This window comes from Dermacentor silvarum, chromosome 7 (assembly GCF_013339745.2).
Source record: "Dermacentor silvarum isolate Dsil-2018 chromosome 7, BIME_Dsil_1.4, whole genome shotgun sequence".
In the NCBI taxonomy this organism is placed as follows: Eukaryota; Metazoa; Arthropoda; class Arachnida; order Ixodida; family Ixodidae; genus Dermacentor; species Dermacentor silvarum.
In genome coordinates, this window is record NC_051160.1 from 122,273,508 (window position 1) to 122,301,236 (window position 27,729).

At 46.1% G+C, this 27,729-nt stretch overlaps 1 protein-coding gene across 5 annotated transcripts in view; it reads left to right on the top strand.

Annotated features, from left to right (window-relative positions):
* Positions 1-13,560: 13,560 nt before the first annotated feature.
* LOC119458406 (uncharacterized) overlaps positions 13,561-27,729 on the top strand; it is a 30,116-nt gene continuing 15,947 nt past the window's right edge. Inside the window, exons 1-3 of one of the 5 annotated variants that reach the window (XR_007468020.1) lie at positions 13,561-13,746; positions 25,079-25,215; positions 25,282-25,349. Coding sequence is in view for 2 of the 5 variants with exons in the window: in XM_049671171.1 (XP_049527128.1) it covers positions 13,647-13,742; positions 25,079-25,215; positions 25,282-25,357 (309 nt within the window). In the remaining 3 variants the exon portion in view is untranslated. Of the gene's footprint in view, positions 13,747-20,934; positions 21,423-25,078; positions 25,216-25,281; positions 25,358-27,729 lie in introns of those variants that run through there. The other 4 variants (XM_037720246.2, XM_049671171.1, XR_007468019.1 and 1 more) reach the window with 4 other exon arrangements.

Genomic DNA, 27,729 nt, shown 5'->3' on the forward strand with positions numbered 1-27,729 from the left:
GTTAATTAAGAGTGTCGCTAGGATTGCTGCATTTTTAAATCAAAAGCATATATTTCGCTCAAAGCGGCGCTAACAGTCCGCATTTTTGTTGGAGCAGCTGACAATTCATTTTGCAAGTTACGTTTCGATGACGAGTTGCTATCTGTCGTCACTATACGCTGCCTCCCCGTTTTCATTTCTCATGCGAAAACGGTGCGTAGGAGAGTACCGCGTACAATGTCCTCCTGAGTGTATATATAAGCGCTTTCGCGTAATGCGGTGAACTGTGCTATCATTGTTCTGTAGACTCAAACGAAAATTGAGTTTGCGCGTTTCCCATACAGGCTCCGTGCATGTATTGGGTCCACAAAGCACCAATTTAAAGGCTGTTTGTTTCTTATGAAGCATGCGGTACCTTGCATGCGTATATCCTTATACGCATGCTCCTTAATAAAATATTCATGATAGAAGACGCCGATCGTTTTTCTTGCTTTGTTTATTCAAAATTACGAGGCAGCAGAAAAACAAATGAAAGCAACTTGCAAGCCAACAGAAAGGAAGTCCATCGATGTAGAATTTACATACCCAGCTGTGGCATTATTCCTGGCGAGACGGATTTTCAAAAAAACGTGTTGAAGTTGATGCTGTCGGTGTTACCGTCATGTGATGCTGCACTGAAGTCCTGAATTTTGTGAGGTCTTGTAGACTGCTGAGCTGCTATGGCTAACGTTTCCTTGAGCTCTTGCATCACATATACTTTTGCCTGCGGTTCTTGTAGTTCACTGCTTTCAGGTTTTGATTTGCGCTTGCCGTCAGCTGGAGTCTGTTCTGTGTTGGCTTCGCTATTCTGGTTCTGGCCGTCTTGTATTGGCACGTCAGTTGCTAGCTCCAGTAACTCGTGATTCACTACATTTGGCTTTCTGTTTCTTCTTTTTCGCTTGTGCTTTCTGCCTATTGCTGTTTCTTTCGGGAGCGCTTCGCAGGCGTCAGTTGTCACGGAACACAGTTCTTTGAAAGTGTAGTGTGAAGTAGCCGGAAAATGAGTTGGCACAGCATCTCTAGCTAGATAAGCTCTTCGGGTCGTGCTGGCTAAAACAACTCCGTTGTGCATTGCCGTCCATGTTTTTGACACCTACATTGGGTCGAAGTGCTTCTCGCACGCGTAGTCGCAGGACTCGGTCTTCACGTTGTATGGCATTCCGCCATGCTTGCAGTCGACTCGTCTCTTTAGGGACACTGAACATACATACTTTGTCTTTGCACGAGTCATATACACTCTTGTAGTTTGGAACGAAACACTTCTTGCCCATAGTCAGGCTAGATCCGTCTCCGCGAGGCAACGTCGTGGCTCAAACGGCAAATCTCTCTTCTTCCCTTTCTTGCGATTAAACGGATTCGTCCTTTTCCATTATGCGTACCACGGGAACACTTTATTAAGCTCTTACCGAGAACAAGGCTGACTGATTGCTCAACGGTAAAGCAAACGTTGCAAAATATTAAGAAAAGATAACATCGCAAGCCCGCACCACTTTTCTGCGACTGCTTCCAGGCATAGTCAAACGCCGTCTGCTAGATCCAGCGACGCGACCGCAATGCCGGAGACATTATCGTCTGTTTCGGCGCCTGAGGGATTTTAATTAGTATATTGGCACACAGAAACAGTAAAAAAATTAGTTTTAATTATTTGAAATGTGCTTTACGTACAGTTACAATTATTTACACGTTCGAATTTCCCGCTTTATCAGCCTCTTAACGTGTGCTGCCGTGCAGCGGTGCAGACGTGAAACTCCACCATTAGTGAGACGCGTTGCGCAGCAGCGGTCGCCGTGTCGTCGGATCACCTGTTCTTCTTACACCGTGGTCATGACCACATTTGGAGCACGACTGTGAATGGTCAGGGTCTATCCTGTTGAGGCACCGGGGAGTGAGGTACGAACGGGTTTGCAGAAGTCTGAGTGTGTTAGCCTGAGGTTTGTTAAATTTGGGGTGGGGGGGCGGGGGTGGAAATGTGCTCCTGCCGAGACGATAATGGGAAACAATTTCGTGGAAAGTACATAATGGATCTTTGTGGATGTTGACCTCGTTCCGAGCCTGGCTAACCCCGACAGCGCGGTACGTGAAATCGCGCGCTATCCGGTGGGCCTGCTCGTTAGGATTGCATCCGAGCGGGTTAACTGAGGCATCTATATGAGCTGGGAACCATGAGATGTGGTATCCTTCTTCGCTGCACTCCCGAGTTCTTTGAAGTGCTTTGTTCAGAATATTGTTCGCCTGTTCAGACACGAGTGAGGCCAAGAAAGATCTAACTGCTGTGCGTGAGTCCGAGAAGATGATAGGGGGAACGTCTGCGCTGTGAAAAGCCAGAGCGATCGCCGCTTCCTCCGCCACATGGGCAAACTTAGTGTAGACCGACACACAAGTTATTTTTGTTCAATCGCTGTTATCAAAACTTCAAGTTAGCCTACCGCGCCTGATTTATGCAAAATCTAATTCGTTCAAAATAAAATTCACTTTTGATGATATTTTTCCAAAACACGCGAAACTTCTTCCTGCGCGCATACTTGAAGGTCTCCTTCAAGACCATCTTAGTCAATTTCCGTCTCATTTGGTTATTTCTACGGACGCATCACAAAATTGAGAGAATGCTGGTGTTGGCATCTTTTCGAATCAACTCAACTGGTCTTTTACTCTCCGTCTCGCTGATTACGCTCCAATATTTCTTGCAGAATTTCTGGCAGTTATTCTTGCCATCCGAAAATTGGGTCCACAGAATTTTAAGGTAATAGTTGTTACAGATGCGCTTTCGTTCTGTACACATTTAACTTCCAATAATCAGTCACACCTACTGAGTATATTTTCGACTCTTGCCAAAGAAAATTTATCCGAAGTCCGCTTTGTCTGAGTCCCCGGACACAGTGGAATCTTTTTAAATGAATCAGCTGACTCACTCGCTTCGACATCACTAAATGGTCCGGTCATAAATGTTCTTCCTGATTTCTCTTTTATAACAGGAGCTAGATTTAAACGCCTTTTATTGCTGAATAGCCATGACTCGTCCATACTTTCTGCAGACGATTTTCAACATTTAAACTTTCGGTGGAACACGAGCAAGTGCCTTTCACGCCAATGTGAGGTGACGCTGTCAAATTTCCGCTGCAGAGTTCCCCGCCTAAATTTTTCTCTTCATAGATCTGGTTTATCAATCACTGACCTCGGCTCGTTTTGTAATCAACCGGAAACTATTGACCATTTCTTTCTTTCTTGCCACCGCTTCTCCTCCCTCCGTAGAATGTTTCTGTTATTTCCAAGTAGTAATCTGGGTTTGGCACTTACAACGCCAAACATTTTGTCTTTTGGGGCCTGTAAATTAGGCACAAGTCAGGGTTCGATGATCACTGCTGTACACAAATTCATTGAAGCATCCGGAAGGTTACGCTGCTAGGGTACCGACCGTGAAAATGTAATTTTATGTTTATTTTTGTAGTTAGTTTTCTCTTAATTTGTTTATTTAGTTAGTTTATGTATAGGAGGTGAAATCTGTGTTCAGGAGTTGCCAAAATCTTAATTTTGATTGTTCACCTTTACCCCTTTGTTCGTTGTTAGGTGTATGTTTTATTTTATCAAGTGTGGCCAATCCCCCTCGTGGGTACGAGCCATGTTTTGAGGCAACAACAGCAACAACAACAGCAGCTCGGCCTTCGTCCCGGGCGTCGTTTCACAAGTGGTGGAGCGTGCGTTGATATCCCCATCCTCTTGCTCTACCGGTCACCCCTGGAGCTCCGCTCTGGTCGACGGTTGTGCTCGCCAACACCAGTCATGGCACAAACCACCGCATCCACTGCTGCCACCACCTCAGCTCCGCCAGCTGGGCCTATTTAGTCCGTAACCGCACCGCAACGCGACCCTCAGGTTTTTTTCTGGCCTTCGCGGTGAAGACGTAGAAGACTGGCTTGACCAGTACGACAGGGTGAGCGCTTGCAACCATTGGGACGAGTCAAACAAACTCCGCAACGTTGCCTCCTACCTGAGGCAGGTCGCCCAAAATTGGTTTTTCAACCATGAGCGCGACTTCCCTGATTGGCCAGCATTTACTGTGCAGTTGCGACAGATATTTGGCACATCTGCAGGGCGCTCCGAGGTAGCGAAACAGAAGCTCGCTACCCGCATCCAGGGAGCCGAGGAATCCTATACCTCCTACATTGAAGACGTCCTGGCTCTCTGCCGTCGCACTCAGAGTGACATGCCCGAAGTGGAACGTATCCGCCATATCTTGAAGGGCATCAACTCCGTCGCTTTTCACGCTCTTGTTATTCAGAACCCCACTTCCGTTAGTGACATCATCACGACTTTCCAACGACTTGCCACGATCTGCTCCTTTCGTCTTCCACGTGCCTCCTGCGACACTCACCTTACCGACAACGACGAATTGCGAGCGCCCATCTGCATCATTGTGCGAGAGGAGCTTCACGGCCATGCTCCGGCCAACACCGCCATTGCGTCTTTGCGCGCTCCTCCTCCCTATTTGCGCGAGATCATTAAAGAAGAACTGGCGTCCATGCCAAGTGTCACGCATGCCCGGTCCCCTGTGCCTGTTTGTGCACCTTCTTACGCCGAGATTGCTCCGCGGCCTGCGGTCCCAGTTCCATCTGCACCTGCCACCGTTGTCTGCGACCACTTGACCTCGATGGCAGCGAAGGCCCCCGTGCAACCATACGACTCTACCTGGCGCCCTTCCCGCCCAGTATGTTTCTACTGTGGCATACGTGGTCATATCTCTCGTTTCTGCCGCCGGCGCAAGCATGATGAACGACGTGGCTATTCCGCCTATGAGAGAGACTATGTGCCCAGATCGGATGCCTACGTTCCAAGACCCTATATATCCTCGTCACGTCGCTCGCCCTCACCTCCGTTGTCCTAAAACATGTCCCGGTCTTCTCGCTCACCCCGTCGTCGTTCCCCGTCTCCGTTCCGGCGTACTTCATCGCCCTGCGTCCTGCCTCCACTTATTTCGACAACCATCCGGAAAACTAGACGCTGCAGTTCTTGGAGGAGAAACTGCTTGTTCGCGAAGTGTCCCAATTCCTCCTGCTCACCCGACTAATTTACATGTTGTTTGTGTGGAAGGTGTTTCTGTCGACACTCTTATTGACACTGGCGCCGCCATCTCTGTTATTCATCGCAACCATTCAGGACAAGAGAAAAGTCTGTCGTGATGCGACCCGTCGTGTCATTTCGTTCCGCCCAGACGACGAAGTGCTTCTGTGGACACCTGTTCGAGTGCCAGGGCTCTGTGAAAAATTTCTTCACAGGTATCGCGGCCCATATACCGTGCTTGAAAGAACATCTGCCGTGAACTATCACGTAGCTCCTGTTACCTCGGTTACTGACCGCCGTTGCCGCAGCACTGAAATTGTTCACGTCTCTCGCCTGAAGCCGTATCTTCGGCGTTCTGACCTTTTCTGACTCGCTGCCTTACCGGCTGCTTTCGTGAGGGGTGAAAGTTAGTGTGAGCGCTAACTGTGCAGTTCATCATCGTCTTCATGTGTATATAACCATCCTCATAAGCATCATCATTCTGTCGGGTTGGTGTTCGTGGGCTGTCTCGCGCTGTGTGACGATACAATAGCTCTGCCTTCGTCCCTGGCGTCGTCTCACAATATATATATTGTAGCGAAGGATACGAAAGCCCCAGTGGGTCATGCTCTCCAGCCCTTTCTAGTGGGTCAATCCCTCCTGCGCTTTCCTCGGAAAACACTGCCCGTGCTGAGAGCTCGGACCCTGAAACGAGGGTCGGCCAAAATGGCTGGCGGCTAATAAACGCTTTACAAGTGGCGGAGAGTGCTTCTGCTTCCTGCGTAAGTCCTGGAGCTCCGATTCCGTACCCTACGGTCAACCATGCCTGAAAACGCACCCCAGCAACTGCCACCTACCCCATCCCAGCAAGGGCATCCTCAGTCTGTCGTGTGCTCTGGTGCGCCTCGCCACAGGGACCTTGCCATCGTCAGCGACGTGGACAAAACCGATGTGGAGGACTGGATGACAACGTATGAGAGGGACCAGCCGCGGTGGCTCAGTCAGCTAAGGCGTTGCGCTCCTGAGCACTAGATCGCGGGATCGAATCCCGGCCGCGGCGGCCGCATATCGATGGAGGCGAAATGCAAAAACGCCCGTGTGCTTGCGTTGTAGTGCACGTTAAAGAACCCCAGGTGGTCAAAATTAATCCGGAGCCCCCCACTACAGAATGCCTCATAATCAGAACTGGTTTTGGCACGTAAAACCACAGAAAGAAGAAGAACGTATGAGAGGGTAAGCGCTCACAACACATGGGCGAAGACGATACTGACAAGCGACGACCTCCCGTTTGAGCTGCTATCAGCCGTTTCGGTCTTCAGCCGTTTCGGATCAGTGCTGCTTGGACGCTGCTCGGACGCTGACCGCCTTTTCTCTGGTTCCTGGATCAGTGAACGTGACCATGTCCTAAGTCGGTGTGGTCAAGTATCGGGCGGCGGTATTATACTGTTTGTTTGGAGTTTTCGTTTTTATTTTGAGTTTTATATCGTTTCTTTTTTCACCTTCTAGTTTAGTGTGTTGCGAGCCAGTCAGACTAACCTGATGTCTCTCTCTTCTCCCGGTCAAGGGCATTCCCCTTGGCTAGCTTCTCTCCCGGCTCGAGAGTGGCCGATAGACAAATTTTTAAGCAGTGGCAACAGGATTGTCCCTGTGGCTCTAGTACCTACCAATGGGGGATCAATTCAAATGAAAAACCCGAAAGCCATTCAAGTGGAGCTTCGAAAGGCCACCACCCACTTCCAGAAGATCACCGAGGTCCGTCAATTTGGTCGCGGTGGTATTCTGTGCTGCTCATCAGACCAGGAATGTGTTCAAGAACTTCTCAACTGTTCCGAATTTGCATCAAATCCGGTGAGCCCGCTTATTCCAGCACACCTTGCTTGCTCGAAAGGCTTAGTTCGCGGTGTCGACGCGAGCCTGGACCCATCAGAGGTATTAGACTTATTTTCAGTTGCTGGTGCTGTTTCTGTATACCGATGCAGCCGAATTATCGAGAACAAGAAGTCGCCTACGGAATCGGTCATTGTTACGTTCGCGGGAACAGCCCGTCCATCTGAAATTAAGGCATGGCCCCTAATATACAAAGTAGAGCCACTAACTCCACGACCACTACAGTGCTCGAAATGTTGGCGTTACGGGCACAGCATAAAAGGCTGCAGGTCTGTCACTCGATGCCGACTATGTGGAGAAAATCACGACAGCACAGACTGTAAATCTCAGGAGGAAAAATGTTGTCTGTGTCACGAAGCTCACGCGGCCGACTATTCGAACTGCACGGCGAAGGAGCAAGAATTGAGAATTCTTGAAGTGGTGGAACGCAGGCGATGCTCACGTAGAGAAGCGTTTATTGAGGTTCAAGGAAGAACCCAGGGCTATGCAGGTGTAACAGCTCGTCAACCCGCTGCCTTAGATATTTCTGTATCCAAGGCCATAGCAGAGGCAGTAGAGAAGGCTACAGAAAAGGCCATGGAACGACTTGCGACAACTATTTTTGAGTCCTTGGCACAAATGCTGTCTAGTCAGCTGGCGCAGCTCCTTAACACCACCTCTACCCAGGTTCAAGCATGCCAAGTTCCAAATATTCTAAATCTAGGTCCAAACCAAACATCGTCACCCAACCCAGTACCTAACTCTCCTTGCGCAGGACCTTCTACTCGTGTAGAGACGGAACCAGCACCCCTAACAGATGATTATGAAGAATTTCAGGATGTAGACATGGAACTTAAGAGTATGAAACGCACCAGATCTCCTCCCCCCAAAATTTCCCCTAAGTCAAAACCTAAAAAATTTGTAAAAGAGAATCTTTCCAAGAAAGACTTCTTGAAAGATAGCATTTTAGAGCAGGCGGTCTCCGCCACCGTTCTATCTTCACCATAGGCTCTCTAAAAATCTTACAGTGGAATTGCCGTTCGATTGCTTCTGCTGCTACAGATTTATCATATATTTCTTCTGAATTTTCCCCAGACATAATTGTATTACAAGAAACCTGGCTCTCAAATGATCAAAAGTTTTTCCTAAAAAATTATCGATTATTTCGTTTGGATCGCCCTTCTAGAGGTGGTGGCATTGCTTTCTTGATTTTAACAAAATTTAGTCACAAGGCCACGATATCGTATCAATGTATGTCTGCTGAATGTGAAATTTTAGCATTAGACATAACACTTCCAGACTGCTCCCCTTTTTCCCTAGTTAATTTATATTTCCCGGCAGGAGTGCAGGATACCCGATGCCTAGACATCGCATTAGCTTCGTGCAAAAAAGACATAATACTCGCTGGTGACTTCAATTCTCATCACGTGTCTTGGGGGTTTAAAACTGACTTGGGTGGAAAACGCCTGTGGGAATGGACTCTTGACAATAACCTTTCTTGTCGAAATTCAAAAGTTGTTACGTTTGTTCGCGGCCATTCTCAATCAGCTCTAGATCTTACTTTTTCCAGCTCATCTTTAACTATATCCTCGTGGAAAACTATAGACTGTGCAACCAACAGCGACCACCTTCCTATTATATTTGAGATTGATTTCCCTGTGATTCCCCTCAGCAGTAAACATATCACATTTGTAAATTATGACAAACTTCAAAAGGAGTTGAAGTCTACGATGCTCTCCCGTATGAATATGCAAAAGGATATTAGGGCTATGAGTCTATGTGCAGTTTTAAAACGTTCCTTAAAGAGTTCAGCTTTTAATTTAAACTCCGCCACAGGTAAATCTTTTAGCCCCTGGTGGAATTCAGAATGCACGCGGGCTCACCGAAAACGGAAAGCTGCTTGGAAGAAACTTCTCTGTAATCAATGTCCGAAAAATTGGAGTGATTACCAATTCGTTGCTGCATCTTTCAAGCGTACGATAGCTAAAGCCAAACATGAGTATGACGAGAATAAATCAACTTATCTCTCTAATTCTAAAAACAAGAAAGCCCTTTTTAGATTTTTACGCTCACGAAAGATGATTCCGGTTCCAGCAAATATTGACTCTTTCGTCCTCTCGCCACGCGAATTGTCCGAATTATTGGAAAATATTGGAAAGGGCCTAGAAGATAGGTTTTCTTCAATAGTTCCACCATACCAATTGAAATCACTACCGCTAGAAGAATTTAAGGAAGTTACGTTTCAAGAATTGGCGGCTGTTGTTCGCTCTCTGCCTTCTTCAGCACCAGGACCAGATGGAGTTACCACAGCTGTGATAAAAATTCTGTATGAATTGTCTCCGCACGAAATTTTGAATATGGTAAATTATTCTTTAAAAATGCCTGGATACCCTCAGAATGGAAAATTGCTAAGGTAATTCCGATACTCAAAAAACATGGAGGTGGATATTATTTAGATAATATTAGACCAATTTCTCTCACATCCAACTTGGTTAAACTAATAGAAAGAATTTTGAATAGCCGCATGACGACATACATAGCTGAAAACTCAATACTTAGCCCCAGTCAAATTGGCTTTATATCAGGGTGCTCGATATGGTGTGCGCACATAGATCTAGAGAGTCGAGTACTACTTGCACGTCGTAGGCGAGAATATTCAGCATTGGTGACTTTAGATCTAGCTAAAGCTTATGATTCAGTGGAACATGGACTTCTGATAAAGCAGCTAGAGATGTACAGGTTTCCGAAATACATCACGGCGTGGATTGCAGAATTTTTAAGGGAAAGAGAATTTTATTGTTTTCAAAGCGGATGTTCATCGTCAAGGTATAGACAGAAACGCGGAGTACCACAAGGATCAGTGTTATCTCCTGTTTTATTTAATATATTTTTAAGCTCCATCCCTTCGCTCCATGACATTCATGTATACGTTTATGCCGATGACATCGCTTTTTTCGCGTCCAATGATGATCTAAATGCACTGTATCAATCGTTACAAAATTACTTATGCATGCTTGAAACCTGGATTGCTAACATACATATGTCTCTGAACGTTAGAAAAAGTGCTCTTCTTGTCTTTCCTTTAGATGTTCCCATTAATATTTCATTGGTGTATCGTCAAGAGTTCATTCCCCAAGTGAATTGCCTTAAATACCTGGGAATCACGTATGATGGGTCACTAAACTGGAGAAGCCACATTGAAAGAAGTTGCGTCTAAGGCAACTCGTGCCGTGGGATGGCTACGTAAGATCAGTCATCAACGATATGGGCTGCGAAGGCATACATTAATTATGATATATAAAATGTATGTCCGACCGATCATGGAATTTGGAAGTGTCTTGTTTTCTGGTAGCCCAGCTTATAAAATTCAACCTCTGATAATATTAGAAAGGGAAGCTCTGCGATTGTGCCTTGGACTCCCTAAGTTTGTTGCCAACACCGTGCTGTATATGGAAGCACGAATGCCAAGCTTAAAAAGCAGATTGAGGATGCTTACAGTCCAAACGTATTTAAGAATTTACGAATCTCCTCAAAGAAGACCTATGTATATTTTTATTAACGAACCAAGTTTATTCTTTAATAGTCATTGGTCGCGATTACACACCCCTCAGATCGTATTCGTACAGGCACTGCTATCACCATTGAATGTACAAATTCAACACATTCAACCAACAAGTCAATCAAAAAGAAGCCTCCAGATAGAATTTGACGATATTTTCCCCTCAAATGCAAAACTAATGCCATACCAATATTTAAATGATCAGTTACAAGATTACCTCTCTCACCTGGAAACAAACAATATCATAGCCACTGATGCTTCACAGTCCGAAGAGAAGGCTGGCGTAGGCATTTTCTCTCCTTCTCTTAATTGGTCCTTCTCTATTCGTCTTCCAGATTACACACCTATTTTCATAGCAGAATTATTGGCCATTGTCCTAGCGCTACGTAAACTTCCTGCAAATCAATCAACAGCTGTCGTAGTTACAGATTCTCTATCGGTATGTGTGTCGCTTTCCACGGAAACGAATGCAGCTCTCCTTAGCTTGTTTCACAATTTAGTCCCTAAAAGTTTACAAAAAATTAACTTGCTGTGGGTTCCTGGACACCGCGGTTTATATCTAAACGAAATGGCCGATTTATTAGCAAGAACGTCTCTAAGTGGGCCTTTGATCCCTGTTTTACCGGATACTTCTTACGTCACTGCATCGAGATACAGAAAATTTTGTTTGCAAAATGATTTAAGCAACTTACCGCTGAAACCATCTACAGACTTTCAGCATCTAGGTTTTTGCTGGAATAAACAGTGGTGCACTTCTCGGCAGTTGGAAGTTACTTACACCAGACTACGCTGTCGCATCCCGCAATTGAATTTTTATTTACATAGAGCTGGTCTCACGATGTCCCCTCTATGTCACAACTGTAAGGAAATTGAATCAATAGAACATTACTTTTTATCATGCAGACGCTATTCACGCCACAGAAAATTATTACTGGAAGCTCCACTTTACAAAATTGGATTAGGTTTAAACATACCAGTATTGTTATCATTGGGGGCTTCAGCACTAGGCTATAGTCACAGAGACGTGTGTTGCGCAGTATTTAATTTCTTAACTGAAACAAAACGATTACCCTGCTAATTATTGTATTTGTATTCTACACATCAGATGCATTCATATCACCTAAATTGATTTCTCCAAATTGTTTTGTTAATATTACCTCCCTCTGATTGTAACAATTCTTCACTTTCACCTTTTCCAGTCAGTCTGACTGCTCGCTCGCGTGCTAATCTGGTTAGTGCGACATTTGTCTTTTTTGTCTTTTACTTGGCATTTCTTGTTTTCTTGTTTTAAAATATGAATTTTCGTTAGCATTCCCACTGCCGCCCGATTCTTGGCCTATCCCCCTTAGTGGGTGCGAGCCATAACGGAGGTGCATCATCATCATCATCATCAACATGGGCGACCCCGCAAAGCTCAGCCAGTCTCTGGTACAGCAACCATGAGACCAATTTTCCGACGTGGTCCTTGTTCAAGGCTTCTTTAGTGGCGGTGTTTGGTCGCCCTGCGGTGTGCAAGCTGTGAGCGGAATCGCGTTTGCGAGAACGTGCACAGCAGCCGGGTGAATCATTTACCAGCTAAATTGAAGATGTTCTGGACTTCTGCAAAAGAGTCGCGCGACGATGTCGGAATCCGACAAAATAAGAAAGTCATGAAAGGGATCGAAGACGATGCGTTCAACATGCTACTTGCAAAAAAGGTCTCAGTCCGTGACCGACATCGTCGCTCTATGCCAAAGCTACGAGGAGCTACGAAGGCAGCGCTCGTTGACACTTTGCCCTTCATCGCGTGACGAATACATTGCTGATTTGGCCACTATCTCCGACCAGTCAGCACTGCTTACAGAAATGAAAGCGTTCGTTCGGGAGGTAGTTGCACGCCAGCTCTCCTTGCTAACCTTCGCTCAGCCGCCCCATGTCCGCCACGAATGTTATGCAGGAAATCCCCGAGCAGGAAATCCCCGAGTTCTTGCCAGACCAGCATCAACATCCACCTGCGGCCGCTGCACTAAGCTACGCCGATGTCGTCGCGACGCCCCAACAGGTCCGGACAGCTGCTGCACTCAGCTACGCTGTAGTCGCCGCGAGGACTCAACCACTCTCTCCGAGTGTGCCTCTCCGTTATACCGACGTCCGGGCTAGGCCCCGACCACAGCCTGCGATGCCGTCATATCGGCAGACGCCCAGTACTACGCGACCTCTTACATGGATGGGACCTACCCCAGCGAACCGGTGGCGTACTTCCGACAACCGGCTGATATGCTTTGCGTGAGGCAATGCCGGTCACGTCACTCGTTATTGTGATCGCGTTCAGCAGCCTAGCACAGCATCAGCCGTGACAAGCCAGTTCAACGGTCCATATTCCGACCCCCATTCGGCTATATCACCGACTCTGCGCCCGACACCATCTACCCGCCGTTCACCGTCTTCACGCCGTCCCTCAGTGTCGCCCATGCGACCCCGTCCCGTAACTCGGGACGCGGAAAACTAATCGTCGCAGTCCAAGAGGCAACGACCGCGGCACCGTCGAAACGTGAAAGCTCTCAACGCAGTCCTTCAAACATGATCGAAGTGTTCGTTGGCGGTGTTCGCGCATCTGCACTCGTGGACACAGGAGCCGCCGTATGTGTTTTGGACGCTATGCTTTGCCGCTTACTTCGGAAAGTCACGACGCCCCTTTCTGGACTGTCTCTCCGCACAGCCATTCCGCATATCCACCCCTTAGCGGCTTGCACTGCTCGTGTTGTTATTGCCGACGTTCTGTACGCCATAGAATTCATCATCCTCACCTCGTGTTCTCATGACATTATCCTTCATTGCGTTGTAGGAGGAGCTGTTAGTGTCGCCAAAGAAACAGGAAAATGCGCCTTCGAATGTGAAGCGTGTGCCTATGATAATAGTGTCGCCTATGGAAGAGGCGAAGACTGAAGCTTGTTTTTTCCCTCTCAGCTTTGTGAAACTGATGACGCAAGCAGACGCTTTTAGATAATGCATTCTTTGACTATATAACTTTCATGCCTATGTGTGCTATTTTTGGGTCGCACACCTGCTAACTGCCCAACATTCAGCTGACGTCGGCGCCCATTCGTCATATCTGAGAAAAGCTTTGTGTAAAAGCGTTACGAGAATTTATCGGAGACGGTGCGCTTTCGGGAGGTTTCTGCAGCAACACATGGAGCTTCTAGCAGGCTTTCTGTTTGCCGTCTGTTTGGTGCCGTCGGAATGCAAGTTTGCAGCCCACGCAATGAAAGCTTACAGTATACGAAAAGTAGGTAAGTTTTGCTGAATCATAATATAAATTATTAAATTGTATCTTTACTTGTTGTGTGACAAATCAAACCTAACTTTCTCCTTGATCAATAGTGTTTCGCGAAGAACTTTCTCAAGCGTGATTTCATGTTGCAGGCCATTTGTTATTTTTCAGTGCCTGTGCGTTCATCGGCCAGTGCGGTGCGTATTTTTTACAGAAGGCCAACAAGCGAAAATGAATTGCTAAGTAGTGGCTGTTAATTTAGTTAGCACAGGATGAGCAGCTGACTGCATCCTGCCGGTGTTTTCCAAGGATTTAGAAAAACCTGAACTGTTACGAGGGGCCTTTGTTTAAACTATTTTGTAATTTAGGAGAAAAGGAAACTCTTCTAGTTTGTATTCGTTCGTCATTCCTACAGGGCAAAAACAAAGAGAAAGCTAAGACAAAAGCGACAGCACTGCTCGCACACTAGCAACTGACTTCTTTTAGTGAATGGGAACAAGCCTCTGTAAATGCACCAGTGTTTCCCCGGAAACCTAATCATAGTGTAACGTTGGCGTGCAGTTTGAATTCGGAATTGAGGCATATGAATATAACAAAGCCTTTACTGTGCTTTGAATAGAAGTATTTATGTTTTTTGTAAGAATTATTGATGTCGCATTTATAGACATCTTGTGCTAATTTCTACACACAGTTAGAAACGCTTGCGGAATATTTAAACCATTATGACTTCATGAGGAATAATTGATCACTTCATTCGTATCATGCACCTCGTATTATGGTGATAATACTAATATTATTATGATTGGAAGTATATGGGCATTCCAGGCTCATTTCTGCCGTAGGCGTCGTCGTCGCCGTCGTGGTGTTCCGTATAAAGTACAAGGACGATAACACCGTCACCGCACGGCCGTATGCTGTATGTGCGAGTGAAAGCGCGCGAGGGGAGCCGACGATCGCGGCTCAATCTGGCACGCGCAAGGGAGGAACGCTGGCAGGAAACGCGCTGTCTTCCGTCGTGCTAAAGGCCATGGGGGGATCCGAGTGAGGGAGGGAGGGGGACGGCGTTGTTCTCAGGCGTTGTGAGCGCGCACAAGGGGCACCAATGATCGCGGCTGAATTTCGCGCCTGCATGCCGGAAAGCGGGAAGGCAGCGCGGGAGGAAAGGGGTGGGGAGGGGGGTGGGCGGTGTTCTACTCCGGCACTAACTGCGTACTTTGCGCGGCCGCAGACCCCTTATTTTGAAAGTTATCTGCAGACGGCTTATTGACCCTTTTCGCGGCTAAGCCGTGGGCGCTGCCATGTTTAATCACGTGGTGACGCGTCCATTGGTTGCCTCAGCTGCCTCCGTTGCCTCCTTGTTTACAATGGAAGTGTATGACGCCGGCGCGGCTTAGAAAACCTCTGTTTTCGGAGATATCGTAGACGGTGACTAGGTGGACGACACGAAGCTTTGATCACAGCTTCAGAGAACGTGCAAAAGCGCTTTCGGAGCTGATTAAGCTATGCCCGAACGGCGCAAGCAGCGTATATGGTGCTTGTTCTAAAAGCTGGTCTATATATGTATTCCAAGCTATCCAAACATTCCGCTCATGAATTCAGTTAGGATTAGTGTGTTTTGCTCTTTGTTCTTTCTTTGGCAAATATTTCGAAGCAGTGGCTTGTCAGTTTCTGACTCAGTGAAGTTCCTCGGTGCGGCCACTATCTGATTATTTTCTGCCTAATCGCTTGGGGGTGTGCTCAGTTCCGATAGATTTGTTTTTGCTGCGCACAAAGCTTGAAACGTAGCTGTTTTGTACATTGTAATACCGCCACGAAATATTCAGCTTCGACGATTCGTGCGCCATCGGTGTAGTCCGTCATTTATTGTGCATATACACTACAGTGCGCATATATTCAGGTGTGCGCCCATTCACTTATTCTTGATACGTCGGCGATAGAGTGGGCGTAAACTTTCCTGCCATTTGGGACCCATGTGTATAGACAACGTGCGCGCAACTTACTGTGACAGGAAGCGGCGCTACTCCCTTTGTCATTGTTTAACGAGTGGTACGCACTCTTGCCGACGTTCTGGGGATGAAGCCCTTTCTTTGAAGGTTAGCCATACAAGGCGGGCGGATGAGCAAATTTCTGTATCCTCGAGGAAAGCCGTACGTGTCAAAGTGCCAGTAACACGTTCAGACAGTTGCAGCAGCGGTCCGCGAACTTGGCCACACAGATTCATTCCATTCCTTAACATGCCAGTCACTATTTTTCCAGCCAACTACTGCACACGTCTTCAATCCACATGAATAAATCTAGCATGATTAGAGCACAGCGTGTTATCGAAAACTCAGTTGCATTTCCGACAGCTGATCGCACAGAAGCAAGGTAGAAGCGGTAATGGTTTCGTATTCAGGCGCGGTCGCTGAGGAGAGGTATGGCGCGCCGCCGTGAGCGCCATCTTGTTTCTCTAAAACAAACTGCTCCGCGAAAAGGGTCAATACCTTTGCGCGTGCTGTGTTCTCGCCGCTGTGTTTGCGCTGAAGCAATACACAGCACTAAGGTCACTTCGCTCACTGCTGCTGCCGTGTGTCCTGACGCGCTTTGGTAGCCAGTGTCCGCGGTCATTGAGTGTGATTTGTTCATGCCTGCCTGTGCACGCTGACACCACGCTTGTTAATTTAGCCAGTAAGCGAATTTTTCCAAGTTTATACGGCCGATAAAACTATGATCCTTACTTCGTCTAGCTGTCTATTAATTTGCTATCGCAAGCGATGCTTCGCCTTTCGGACGAAACTGCGAAATTTTACTGCTCTAACAGACGTATAACGGCTGGATTACCTCACGTTAATGCTCCAGCTTTCTTCATTCTTTATTATACGCGGTAATAATGTCTTTCAGTTGCAATATTCGAAGTGTCACTTTTACTGACTGTAGCTAGATGTTATAAATTCATTCAGGTTACGAATCAATTTACGAATAGTCAGGCTATTCGTTCTTCAACTAGCACAGCATTAGAATCGCTTATATATTTGAAACCTGTGCTGAAACGGACAAATCTTAGTTTTGAATGTATTGATACAAAACATAATAAATAGCTAAGTCTGGTTAAAAGAGTTTTTTTTTCACAATTCAAAAAATGCCGAGAGCTACTACCCCTTCTATTTGCACTGTAAATGAAGATATTTCCTTTATTATACTTTCGTGGCCTTAAACAATGTCGCTAATTTACGAAAAAAAAAACATTTTGTAATACTGTCGTCGTCGCCCAACGACCTTTGATGACCTTGTTCCCTTTACTAATAGCTGCCTGAAAATGAGTAGGAGTTTAGCACTATTCAGTCACGTTCGCGGAATGTGTAAAAATGTCAGAAGAAACAGTTCAATATACCACCTGTTTTGACTTCTCGTAGAATTAACCTGCCGGAATTTCTCTCGCCAGTTTCACTTTCAGATTGCCGTCGAATGTGAAATCTTTGTTAGCGTTGCGGTTGGAGAAGCTTGCTTATTGGAAATTTCTTCATTGATCTAGAAAACTTCGTGAACACGCTTGTCACTTAGCCGTTTCGGGTCGCGATTATGCCGCCGCCGGCGGCCGCGTAACCGCTATCGCCGGAAACGAGACAAAGTACCTGATTCTCGCCGGGATCAAACCCGCGCCCGCTGCTTGGGAGCCGGATACTCTACCACTGAGCCGCGCAAGCGCTTGCTATCGGGCCGCGGAAAATACTCTAAGGCAAACGCAGGGTGAGACGACTCGAGCCTCCGCCAGTATGGTGGCGTCATCTAGGTAAGATGCCTGCAAACGCAGCGTCCGCAGGCGCAGACGACGATATGCGATTCAGACGAGGCGCGCAATCAACGCGCTCCCGAGCTGCCGAGCCTCCGCCAGTATGGTGGCGCCATCTAGTTAAGGTGACTGCAAACGCGGCGCGCCCGACATGTAAGTTGTAGTTGTAAGGCTTGATCGGGCGCAGTAGACTGCTGTGGAGAGAGCATTACAAGCCGCTGTTCGACGCCGGGCAGACAGTTCAGATCGTTCTCGTCAAAACGAGGCGAACAGACTGCCGCGAAGACCCATTTGTGCGTGGTGCCCCAATTGGAGCTACTCTTGAGCCGCTCCATCAGCTTACGCTGTGACTGTGCTGCGTGTGCCACGCAGGTCTGTGACTTTTTTGTTTAAGACCCACATAACTGCGACAGAAAGCATGTTGCCAAAATCATCTGCGTTTTCTTGCGATATTCATTCTAGCCTGCGGAGCATTCCTTTGTGTTTAATTTTTTACACGTCTTGTTCTAGATGAGACGTTTCTATTTTCTAACGTCCACACTTTTGACCATGACCAGTAAGCTCTGCTCGCCCTGTCAGTGTCCCTCACAGTAGGAGTGCTGCAACAATGCAACGATTGATAAGCTGGCAGGATTTTAATATCGTGCTCGGCTGATGTTACGGGGGTGGGCTGCTGGATAAGTCACTCCAGAGCACAGGTGGACGCCCGCCTTCTTTGTCCTGACGCTGTGACAACTCGCTCCTAGCCAAGTATCCATTCAAGATAACTTCAACCATGCGACAGAGTCGCAGATTACACCTGCGACTCTCTCCAAAGTGTGCCGCTTCTGTACCTGCCTGGTCCTGTCGCCACAGGGCTCGAGAAACCTAACCCAAGTATTCAAGAACGCTCTTCTACTGAACCCTCCACATCGAGTGACTCGTACCATACTGGGCCTGGACGTCTGTAAAGCATTTGATAATGTAGCCCATCAGGCCATCTTAAATGGCCAATCCCAGCTGAATGTAGGCGAAAGAACTTTCGCCTACATTTCCGACTTTCTCAAAGAAAGAACGGCAACCATCCAACTGGGTGAAGTGCGTGGTCAAAAGCTTACTCTAGGGACAAGAGGCACCCCGCAAGGTGCCGTCCTCTCACCCCTACTCTTCAATATCACCATGATGAACCTACCACAACAACTAAACAGGATACCACACATCAAACATGCCATATACGCGGACGATGTTACCATCTGGACAAACAGCGGCTCGGATGGTGCGATAAATGATGCGTTACAGGAGGCAGCAAATGTTGTGCAAGAGTATGTCAGACACAACGGGCTAACATGCTCCCCCACGAAATCCGAACTCCTAATCATTAGAAATAAAGCCAAGAAGACGCCAGACACTGACACCCAACAACAGGCACCGATCAAAATTGTCTTGGAAAGCGGCCCGGTTCCTCCGGTTCTGACCATTAGAGTGCTGGGTATGCTTATTCAACACAACACGCAGAATACCGCGGCCCTCACAAAACTGCAGAACACCGCCAAACAAATTTGTGGACTGCTCAGGCGAGTGGCCAACAGACACGGAGGAATGAAGGAGATGGACTTGTGTAGGTTGATTCAGGCATTCCTAATCAGCCGCATAGTCTACTCCTTCCCCTATTATCATCTCAGGAAATCAGACAAAGCTAAAATAGAAGTTATAATTAGACAAGCGTACAAATGGGCACTAGGTTTGCCTGTTTATACCAGCACCGAGAAGCTCCTCCAACTTGGAATGCACAACACCCTAGAGGAGCTGATCGAAGCACACAAAACAGCACAAATAATACGCCTATCAGACACGATGATGGGACTACACATCCTGAGTAGACTGAACATTAAACCCATATACACCACGGGAGGCAGAGCACCACTACCTCCCGCAATCAGACATTACCTAATAATCAAGCCATTACCCAAAAACACCCTGGCAGGCAGGCACGATGGCAGGAGAAAAGCCAGGGCAGACAAACTACGCGAAAAGCACACGCAAGACCAAACCGCGGTCTTTGTCGATGCCGCCAACCAGGGATACAACACATACACCCTGAGTGCCGTGGACGGAAAATCTAGAATTGTAAATGTGGCCTCAACTAGAGCCGCATCAATCAAAGAGGCCGAAGAAGTGGCCATAGCGCTGGCCATCATGAACCCAACTACCCATACTGTCCTGAGCGACTCTAAGAGCGCTATTCTCAGCTTTATGAGGGGCAGTGTGGGACAAAATACAGCCAAGATCTTGAAAAACTTTAATCAGGACGACAGAACAAAAATCAATCTTGTCTGGGTCCCCGCTCACTCGGGAAATCCCGGTAACGAGGAAGCGCATAGAGTGGCCCGAGGGTTAACAAACCGGGTCGCGCTCTCCTTGGAACCGGACCCCCCGATGGGAGAGGTAGTGACTTCCTACAACGAACTCACCAACCTATACAAAGAGAACAGGAGAATATACCCAATACCACACAGCAACCTTACAAGAGCGCAGGCCACTGTCCTCCGCCGAATTCAAACTAACAGCCTTATCACTCCTCATCGCTTAGCGATCTTCACAAATGGGGAGGTTGATCCAATATGCCAAAACTGCGACAAAAATGCCATAGGAAACCAAAGACACATCCTCTGGGAATGCGAGGGTCTTCCCCCACCCAGAGAGCTTCTGCCAGCTCCCTCTGAAGCGACATGGGAGACCCTAATACGGTCTCCTGAAGAAAAGCTACAAAAAGGAATCGTTGCCTGGGCGGAAGAGGTCGCCGCAGACAACCGGCCACCTACAACGCCCTGAAAAATTTTTTTTATAAAGTTGTTTCCTCCTCCTCCTCCTCCTCCACATCGACTCGAGAAAGTGAATGGCAGTTTCGGCCCTTTACAAAAGTGGTCACTGCGTTTCATCGACACTCCATGGAAATCGAAAATCGTTGCGTCTTCGGTCGAGGGGCGGCGCTGGGCTCAGCTCGGTAGAAAATCATGTATAGCTTACCTGTTTAACTAACGAGGGCTAGGTGACGATTTGCCACCACTCCGGCCATTTCAAAGGGGATGTGAATAAAGAATAATCATCATCATATATTGGAGGAAGAGCTTCCAGCTGACGATCGTTTAAGAATACAGCGGAAAACATGCGTAAGGACTGCGAATATCTCTATGAACAGCACTTGTCTTTATACGATAGGTTAGTTCATATCGGCATATTAGCATCATACGTGGGAGAATGTTGGCTGAATGTGCCGCGTGCATCACATCCAATAGGTTTTTCTTATGTGTGGTTGTATAAACATACATGCATGACATTAAAACTTAAGGTAAAGTTCAAGGGCTTCCTTGTCTTACCTTGCCCCCTTCATCGCAATACAGTGTTTGTTATCACTGTAAACATACTGATGAGATTGAAATTCTTCTTGAGTTTATATGGTAGTGAAAGAGCTCGCGTCCTGGCATTTTCCGACAGCCCTAGCACGTTTCCCCGCTCGGAAGCAATATGCCACCTGCTGTTTCTCGTCGTTGTAGACTTGAAATCGTAGAATGCATGTTTTTCAGCGCATTCAATAGGTACGTGTTATGTTTTTACAGCGTGATAATAGTGGTTTCTTTCCTTGTTTGAAAATTGCTATTGTAATGTCAGCCACAGCGTTTGTGACATATATAGCATAGCCCCGCAAGGGCGTCTGCGTCAGCAGGTGTTTGGTGTGTTGCGGCACCACGGACCCGAGAAAATGTGTTCTGGAACCTCTCGCATGTAGCCGTGCGCGGCTTAGTCGTGTCTGGGGAAAGGGGGATCCTGGGGGTTAAGCCGATGCAGGGTATTCAGACCTTTAAGGCCCCCCGGCGGAGGAAACGCACCTCTTTGACTTCGGCTTCACATAGACGGTGCCTCTAGACTTACCCGCCTGGAGGAAATCGGTATTCGCCTTTTCCTGTCCTGTCCAAGATTCGTCTTTCTCTCTCGCCTTTTCATCTTTCCTGTCTTCTTTCACTTCTTCTTAATTCCGAATTTCCGGGCGGCAAGGTTTAATCGAGTGTAATATATCCAGTCTTGGGTATGTACATTAGGTTATAGTGGCGGTGCATAACTGGCGTCTGCAGGTTTCTTAGAACCTGCAGAGACCCCTTGTTATGCTCGATGGTGGATGGCTACCACCGCCGCCGAATTTTGAAACCATATTATCGCAGAAGCGTTCTCCCGACTGCCAGATCGGCCTCTGAAAGTAGATCGCACTGATGCACCCTTTCAATTTACCCACCGAACCGACCTACACACCTCCCCACGATACTACATCTTACATAGTGAAGTAACAACAAGTATGCCTAAGCTATCCCCTTTCTTGGTGGTGAAATGCTCCATAGAAAAAAATTGGTAAAGAATACAAAGCAACAAAATTTACTAACGGAGGCTTCCTAATCGAATGGGGAAACAAAGAACAAGTGCAAAAGCTGTCCAATCTCACCAGTATTGGTGATTTAAATGTTAATTTCTCCCCGTCGCTCTATAAACACCTGTAGAGGCGTAATCTCAGAGGAAGATTTTCTCAGCTTGAGTGGAAGAAACTCCTCGAGGATTCCCAAGAACAAAAATCTGATTGAAATTGAGATAACAAACCGAACAAACGATGAACAAGTCCCCACCAAACACGTGGTTCTTACCTTTGGCACTAGCAATCTCCCCACCTCTCTTGACCCAGGATATCTAAAGATCAATGTCAGACCATACATGTCGAAGCCAAGGCGATGCTTCAAGTGCCAGAGTTTTGGCTATGCATCACAATCATGTCAAGGCAAAGACACATGCGCAGAGTGCAGTGCCAACGATCATCCTCCTGAAAACTGTAACGTTCCCTCTCGCTGTGTAAACTGCAAAGCGGATCATCTAGCATACTCGTGATTATGTCCTTCTTGGAAGGAGGAGGAGGGGATTGCCTTCACGGTAAAAGAGAAAATTTCATTTTTCGTAGCGAGGAAGAGGCGTTCACTCTTATCTCAAATAAGCTATGCCAGCGTGGCACAGCAGGGGGCAGCCCCACCTCGGTCTCAGGAGTCTACCGGGGTAACAGTCAGTGGTCCCGTAGGAACTACATCCACCCCCTTGGTGGCAGCAGCCAGTGCTGCTCCATAATCATCAAAGACGGCCCTGCAGCCAGCTGTTCCGCAGGTCTAAAGGCCAAACCAAACGCAAAGGCCCGAGACGTGTGTCTCGGCGCCTGGCTCGCGATCATTCAACGCCTCAGTGAAGGCGGTGGAGGTCCACCCCAAAACCTCAGCGTCATCGACGCCAAAGGAACAGCGCTCTTCTGAACACTCTAAGAAGGACAAGCTCCTTGTAACTGCACCGAAAAAGGGCCAGGTAACTTGAATGGTTACCGCCATTCAAACGAGTATTGTGCCTTAACGTATGTCACCGTTAAATTTTAAGTTCAGAGACATTGGTACATTTTGCATTCCGTAACCATGGCTTTCATCGTACAATGAAATTGTAGAGGTCTCATACACAATATGGGTGACATCAAAGACATCATCAGCAAATTTTCGCCAGTGGCAGTGTGTCTTGAGGACACACTGCCACTGTGTGTTCGAAAAATAGTCAAATTCGCAAAGGTTTCACCGTGGTCCGAAGAGACCGCGAATGTTCCAGCCGTTCGTCAGGAGGAGTAACTATAGTCATGCAGGGCGGCACGCTTACGCGAAATGTCCAATTGAATACATCTTTCGAGGCTGTAGGCGTCACCGTTCTGTCTCATAAAACTATCACCATTTATTCACTGTACATTCGAACCCATACCCATTTTACTATTAAACATATAAAAAATTTTAAAGGAGAATTATCAGAGCCGTTTGTTTTGGTAGGAGATCTTAATGCTCATTGAAGTGTTTGGGGTAGTGTCAGAACTGACCAAAGGGGGCAGCTCGTTGAAGATTTTATTCTGTGCAATGATACCTGCCTTTTAAACTCAGATGCATCGACCTGCTTTTCACCAACTTCCCGAACTTTTAGTTGTTTAGATTTAGCCTTTTGCTCGACATCTCTTTTTAATGATCTCTAATGGGAAGCCCTCGACACGTCTTATTGTAGTGATCATTTACCCGCATTCATCAATCTCTTACCGTCACCACCAACCTTAGGCACTAAGCCACGTCGGTGGAAATTGCAACTCGCTGACGGGCCGGCTTTTATGGAGAACGCGAAACTTGAAGTTGTTATTTCGCCATAACTGAGCGTTCACGAACTTAATCAAAAATTCACTGATACCATAATCTCGGCGGCAGAAAAGGTGATACCTCAGTCATCCGGTATTGTGCGCAAAAAGCTAAATCCCTGGTGGACAAACGAGTGTACCAAATACCAAAACCAAATAAGGCCTGGGGAATCCTATAGAAGTGCCCCACCTATAACAACCTTTTAGGCTTCAAACAGGCCAGAACCAAAGCACGATTTATTAGAAGGCAGGCAGAGAAATCATCATGGCAGAATTATATATCTTCAATCAATAGTACGGTGACATCTAAACGAATGTGGGACCAGGAGAGGAAATTTAAAGGAGTACTCATCATTATCATCATCATCAGCCTATATTTATGTCCACTACAGGGCGAAGGCCTCTCCCTGTGATCTCCAATTACCCCTGTCTTGCGCTAGCTGATGCCAATTTGCGCCTGCATATTTCCTAACTTCATCACCCCACCTAGTTTTCTGCCGTCCTCGACTACGCTTCCCTTCTCTTTCTATCCATTCTGTAGCTCGAATGACCCACCGGTTATCCATCCTACGCTTTACATGGCCTTCCCAGCTCAATTTTTTCCGCTTAATGTCAACTAGAATATCGGCTATCCCCGTTTACTTACATTTGAGGGCACTAAGGCGCGGCGCGTTAGCCGGTAGTCACGTGGTATTTTGAAAATTTCGCGCACTCTAAAGAAACGCGGCAAAACATTATCAGGGCAGTTATCTTAGCAGAGATGAAGTAATTCGATGTTTCTGAACAAGCACTACAATTTTTGTATTGAGGACGTTTCGCTAGAGTTAGTAATTAAAAGGTTAATTAAGTAATCTTTGCTATTTACCCAGCTTGGCGGATTGAAAAAAATATAATGACGCGCCAAACGGCTCAGAACAATACTGTGCCAATACGACACGCGTAGCGCTTATGTTTGTATATTTAATATTTGGCTGAAGTTAGCTGAAACATCCTGTATAACGCGCGCTGATAAAACTGCGCAATGATTGTAATAATTCATGTGGTTATATACACGCATCTGACTTCCAGTGCTCATGGCAGGAGTTATCCATTCATATATATTAACAGATAAGAAGGGAGCTGTCCAATCCTGTGTAAGAGCATTTGTGTTTGAGCGCATTGACAGAATTCTAGCTGTAAGTGAAGGACAGTGAACTTATAAATGAGGATGATAAAGGCGACGGGCTGGTATACAATGTTTAATCCCAGTAGGTGCATTGCGAATAATCAAAGGACATTGATGAAAAATGAGTGCTGTATATATGCCAATAGGCTCACGCAGCGATGCCTCAGTATGTATAACAAGTATGCGGCTCTCCTTCCTTTCAGTTCTTGGATACCAAAGAACCAATATGGACAGTTCATACAACCGGACCCACAGATCGTCGATGCGAAGTTGACGAGGTTGAAGACGTGACAAATGCTTCAGCTTATTTCAAGCGACAGTTTTATCTTGGAGAGAAAAAGTAATGTCATCGTATAACGCACAGTACGACTTAAGCAAATATGCTGATAAACTGTTTTGTTCGCAGGACGTCTACCAGAATTTTAGGAACCTTCAGTTCACATCGAAAGAAGCACATGGATATCTATATTCCAGGTATCTCAGTAAGCTGAGCTCTTCATTTACATTATATTCTCTGTAAGAAAAAATTCGGCAGGTGTTACACTCTTGTAACGCAAGAAGGCGAAAGACTGCTGCACATTTGGTAATACATGAAGTTATACAATCGGGGTTAGTCTTCTTTGTAAGGCATATTGGTAATGCATTAAATAATACAATCTGGGCTAAACTTAGTTTACAGCAACGTCCCTGAAAAATGTGATGTCAATCCGAGCATATTTTAAGGTGACGGCCATTTTTCGTCACGGCCCAGTTTCGCCAAGAGCACCGCCAACACAGACTTTCGCCTTAATAAGATTTCCCAGTGGGTCTTTAAGTACGCATGCTACAGTAGGTGAAGCGCAAAGTGCCTCGAGCGGCGAGTCGGGCGGTAATTTTGCGTGTATTCGCGGGCTTCTTTCACACTCGGAAAAACACCTTTATGTAGCACGTATTGAGCAACAGAAAGCTCTATCGGAAGTATTTATGCTACTCTACAATTTTCTTATTGACACTTTTAATCTAATTATATTATTTCAGACGTTTATTAATTATATACGACTAATTATGTAATTAGGCGGGATGCAAGAAAGCAATATGAGTATCTCCAAGTGACGGTAAACAACATTACCTTGGGTATGGGCAGATATGTGGCATTTGCACATTATTAAACCTTGGTGCATAATAGTTGGGACACCCTGCATAGCAGTTGCTTGGACTTGTCTTTGGTGTCAGGGCACTTCGCCGTGCACATTGCAGTGTACACACGCAGTGTGCACTGTCTCCCTCTTTCTATTTCCCCCTTTTCTTACCCACAGTGTAGGGTAGCAAACCGGACGTTCGTATAGTTGACGTCCCTGCCTTTGTTGTCCTTGATTTCTCTATCTGTAATTGTGGCATCTTAAAGAAGATTCCTTTGGCCAGGATTATGCGGTCTTGCAATCAGCACTAACTACATTCACTTATTTCAGAAACGTTGGTAATTTTTTCACGTAAGCTAGTTTTTCACGTCTGTATTGTAACTAGAGGTGGGCGAATATCAGCATTTTTGAATACGAATTTAATACAAATAGTAGGCATCGGATATCGAATCAAATATCGAAAAGTCAAACGAATATTAAACGCAGATGCATATAATTCTAGCAGGAATTCTTACGTTGGTATATTTACGTACTACGCCTTTTCTGGCTATACCGCAAAAAAGAGAGTTACTATCAGCATAAAATGATCTGTTTTCAGCCCAAGGTCACTAATTATTATTAAACAAACTGCCTGAATAGCCTACCAATGACTTTAGAGCCTGTCTGCAAACAAGCTTTCCTGAAAATAATGGCTTCTTTAAGACTAGCTTTCCAAGAACGCTAAATGACTGGTTGGCGAAAAAAAGATCAGAAATCGCGAGAACAAAATAAAAAAAAATGCTGCTTCTGAAGGAATCGTGTGCGGTAGGCACTTGTGAAGGGCCTGCTGCAAGGACATCACAGAATGTTGTGCAACAGGTAAAACTGCCAGAAACACTAAAAGACAGACTACAGATGAAAGTCACCGCTTTTTAGGCGGGCTTCCACAGCGAAATGGAAAGCAAAGCTTCTATTAACGATTTTATTTCTGCTTTGCTTCGGAAACATTTCTAGTTGTCTCACTTCTGATAATTTTCAATAGTTTTTTTAGCCGTCGGACAAGAGAAACCCGATTGTACCATTCCGTAGTTGCAAAATATAAGCTTAGTTTCTTGTATTCGAGAATACCCAATGGTTCCTCTAGGAATACAAATGCGAATAGTTATTATGTATTATTCTACTCGTATTCGAAACTTCGAATATTTTCACGCTCCAAATCATAAGCCTAATTTCAGGCATTATAATCGGTATTCTTTTTTGTATCTAATATTGTACACCACAGTCACTTTACATGCATACGTTTCAATCGTGTTTGTAGACGTTTGCATATTCTTCTTCTGAGTAACAGTTACCCACCATCATGTCATGACTAATCATTGAAAAGTGTTTTGCTTGATAGTTGCCTGCCTATTACTGCGCTTAGACGCAGCTGGATTTTCCGAATCAATCTATTCGATGTACCGAGCCGAATAATGTATAACCCGCTCTTCTTCTAAAGTATTCCTGTTCTTACAGCGGCCAGTTCCAAACCAGTAGGTGGGTCCCGGGTACATTTGTAAAGTTATTTTGTTTACTGATTATTATTATAGTAGTATATTTTATAACTCTATTGCTCTGGTCTGCTTAAGTGCACATAGTCGTGTTTTATAATTCAATCACGCTCATGCCCACATCGTTTTTTCCTCACATGTGTTCATCTAGGTTATATTGTCTAGCCTACCAGTACATGCGCTTTTTGTCCTGGCTTTAACTGCACC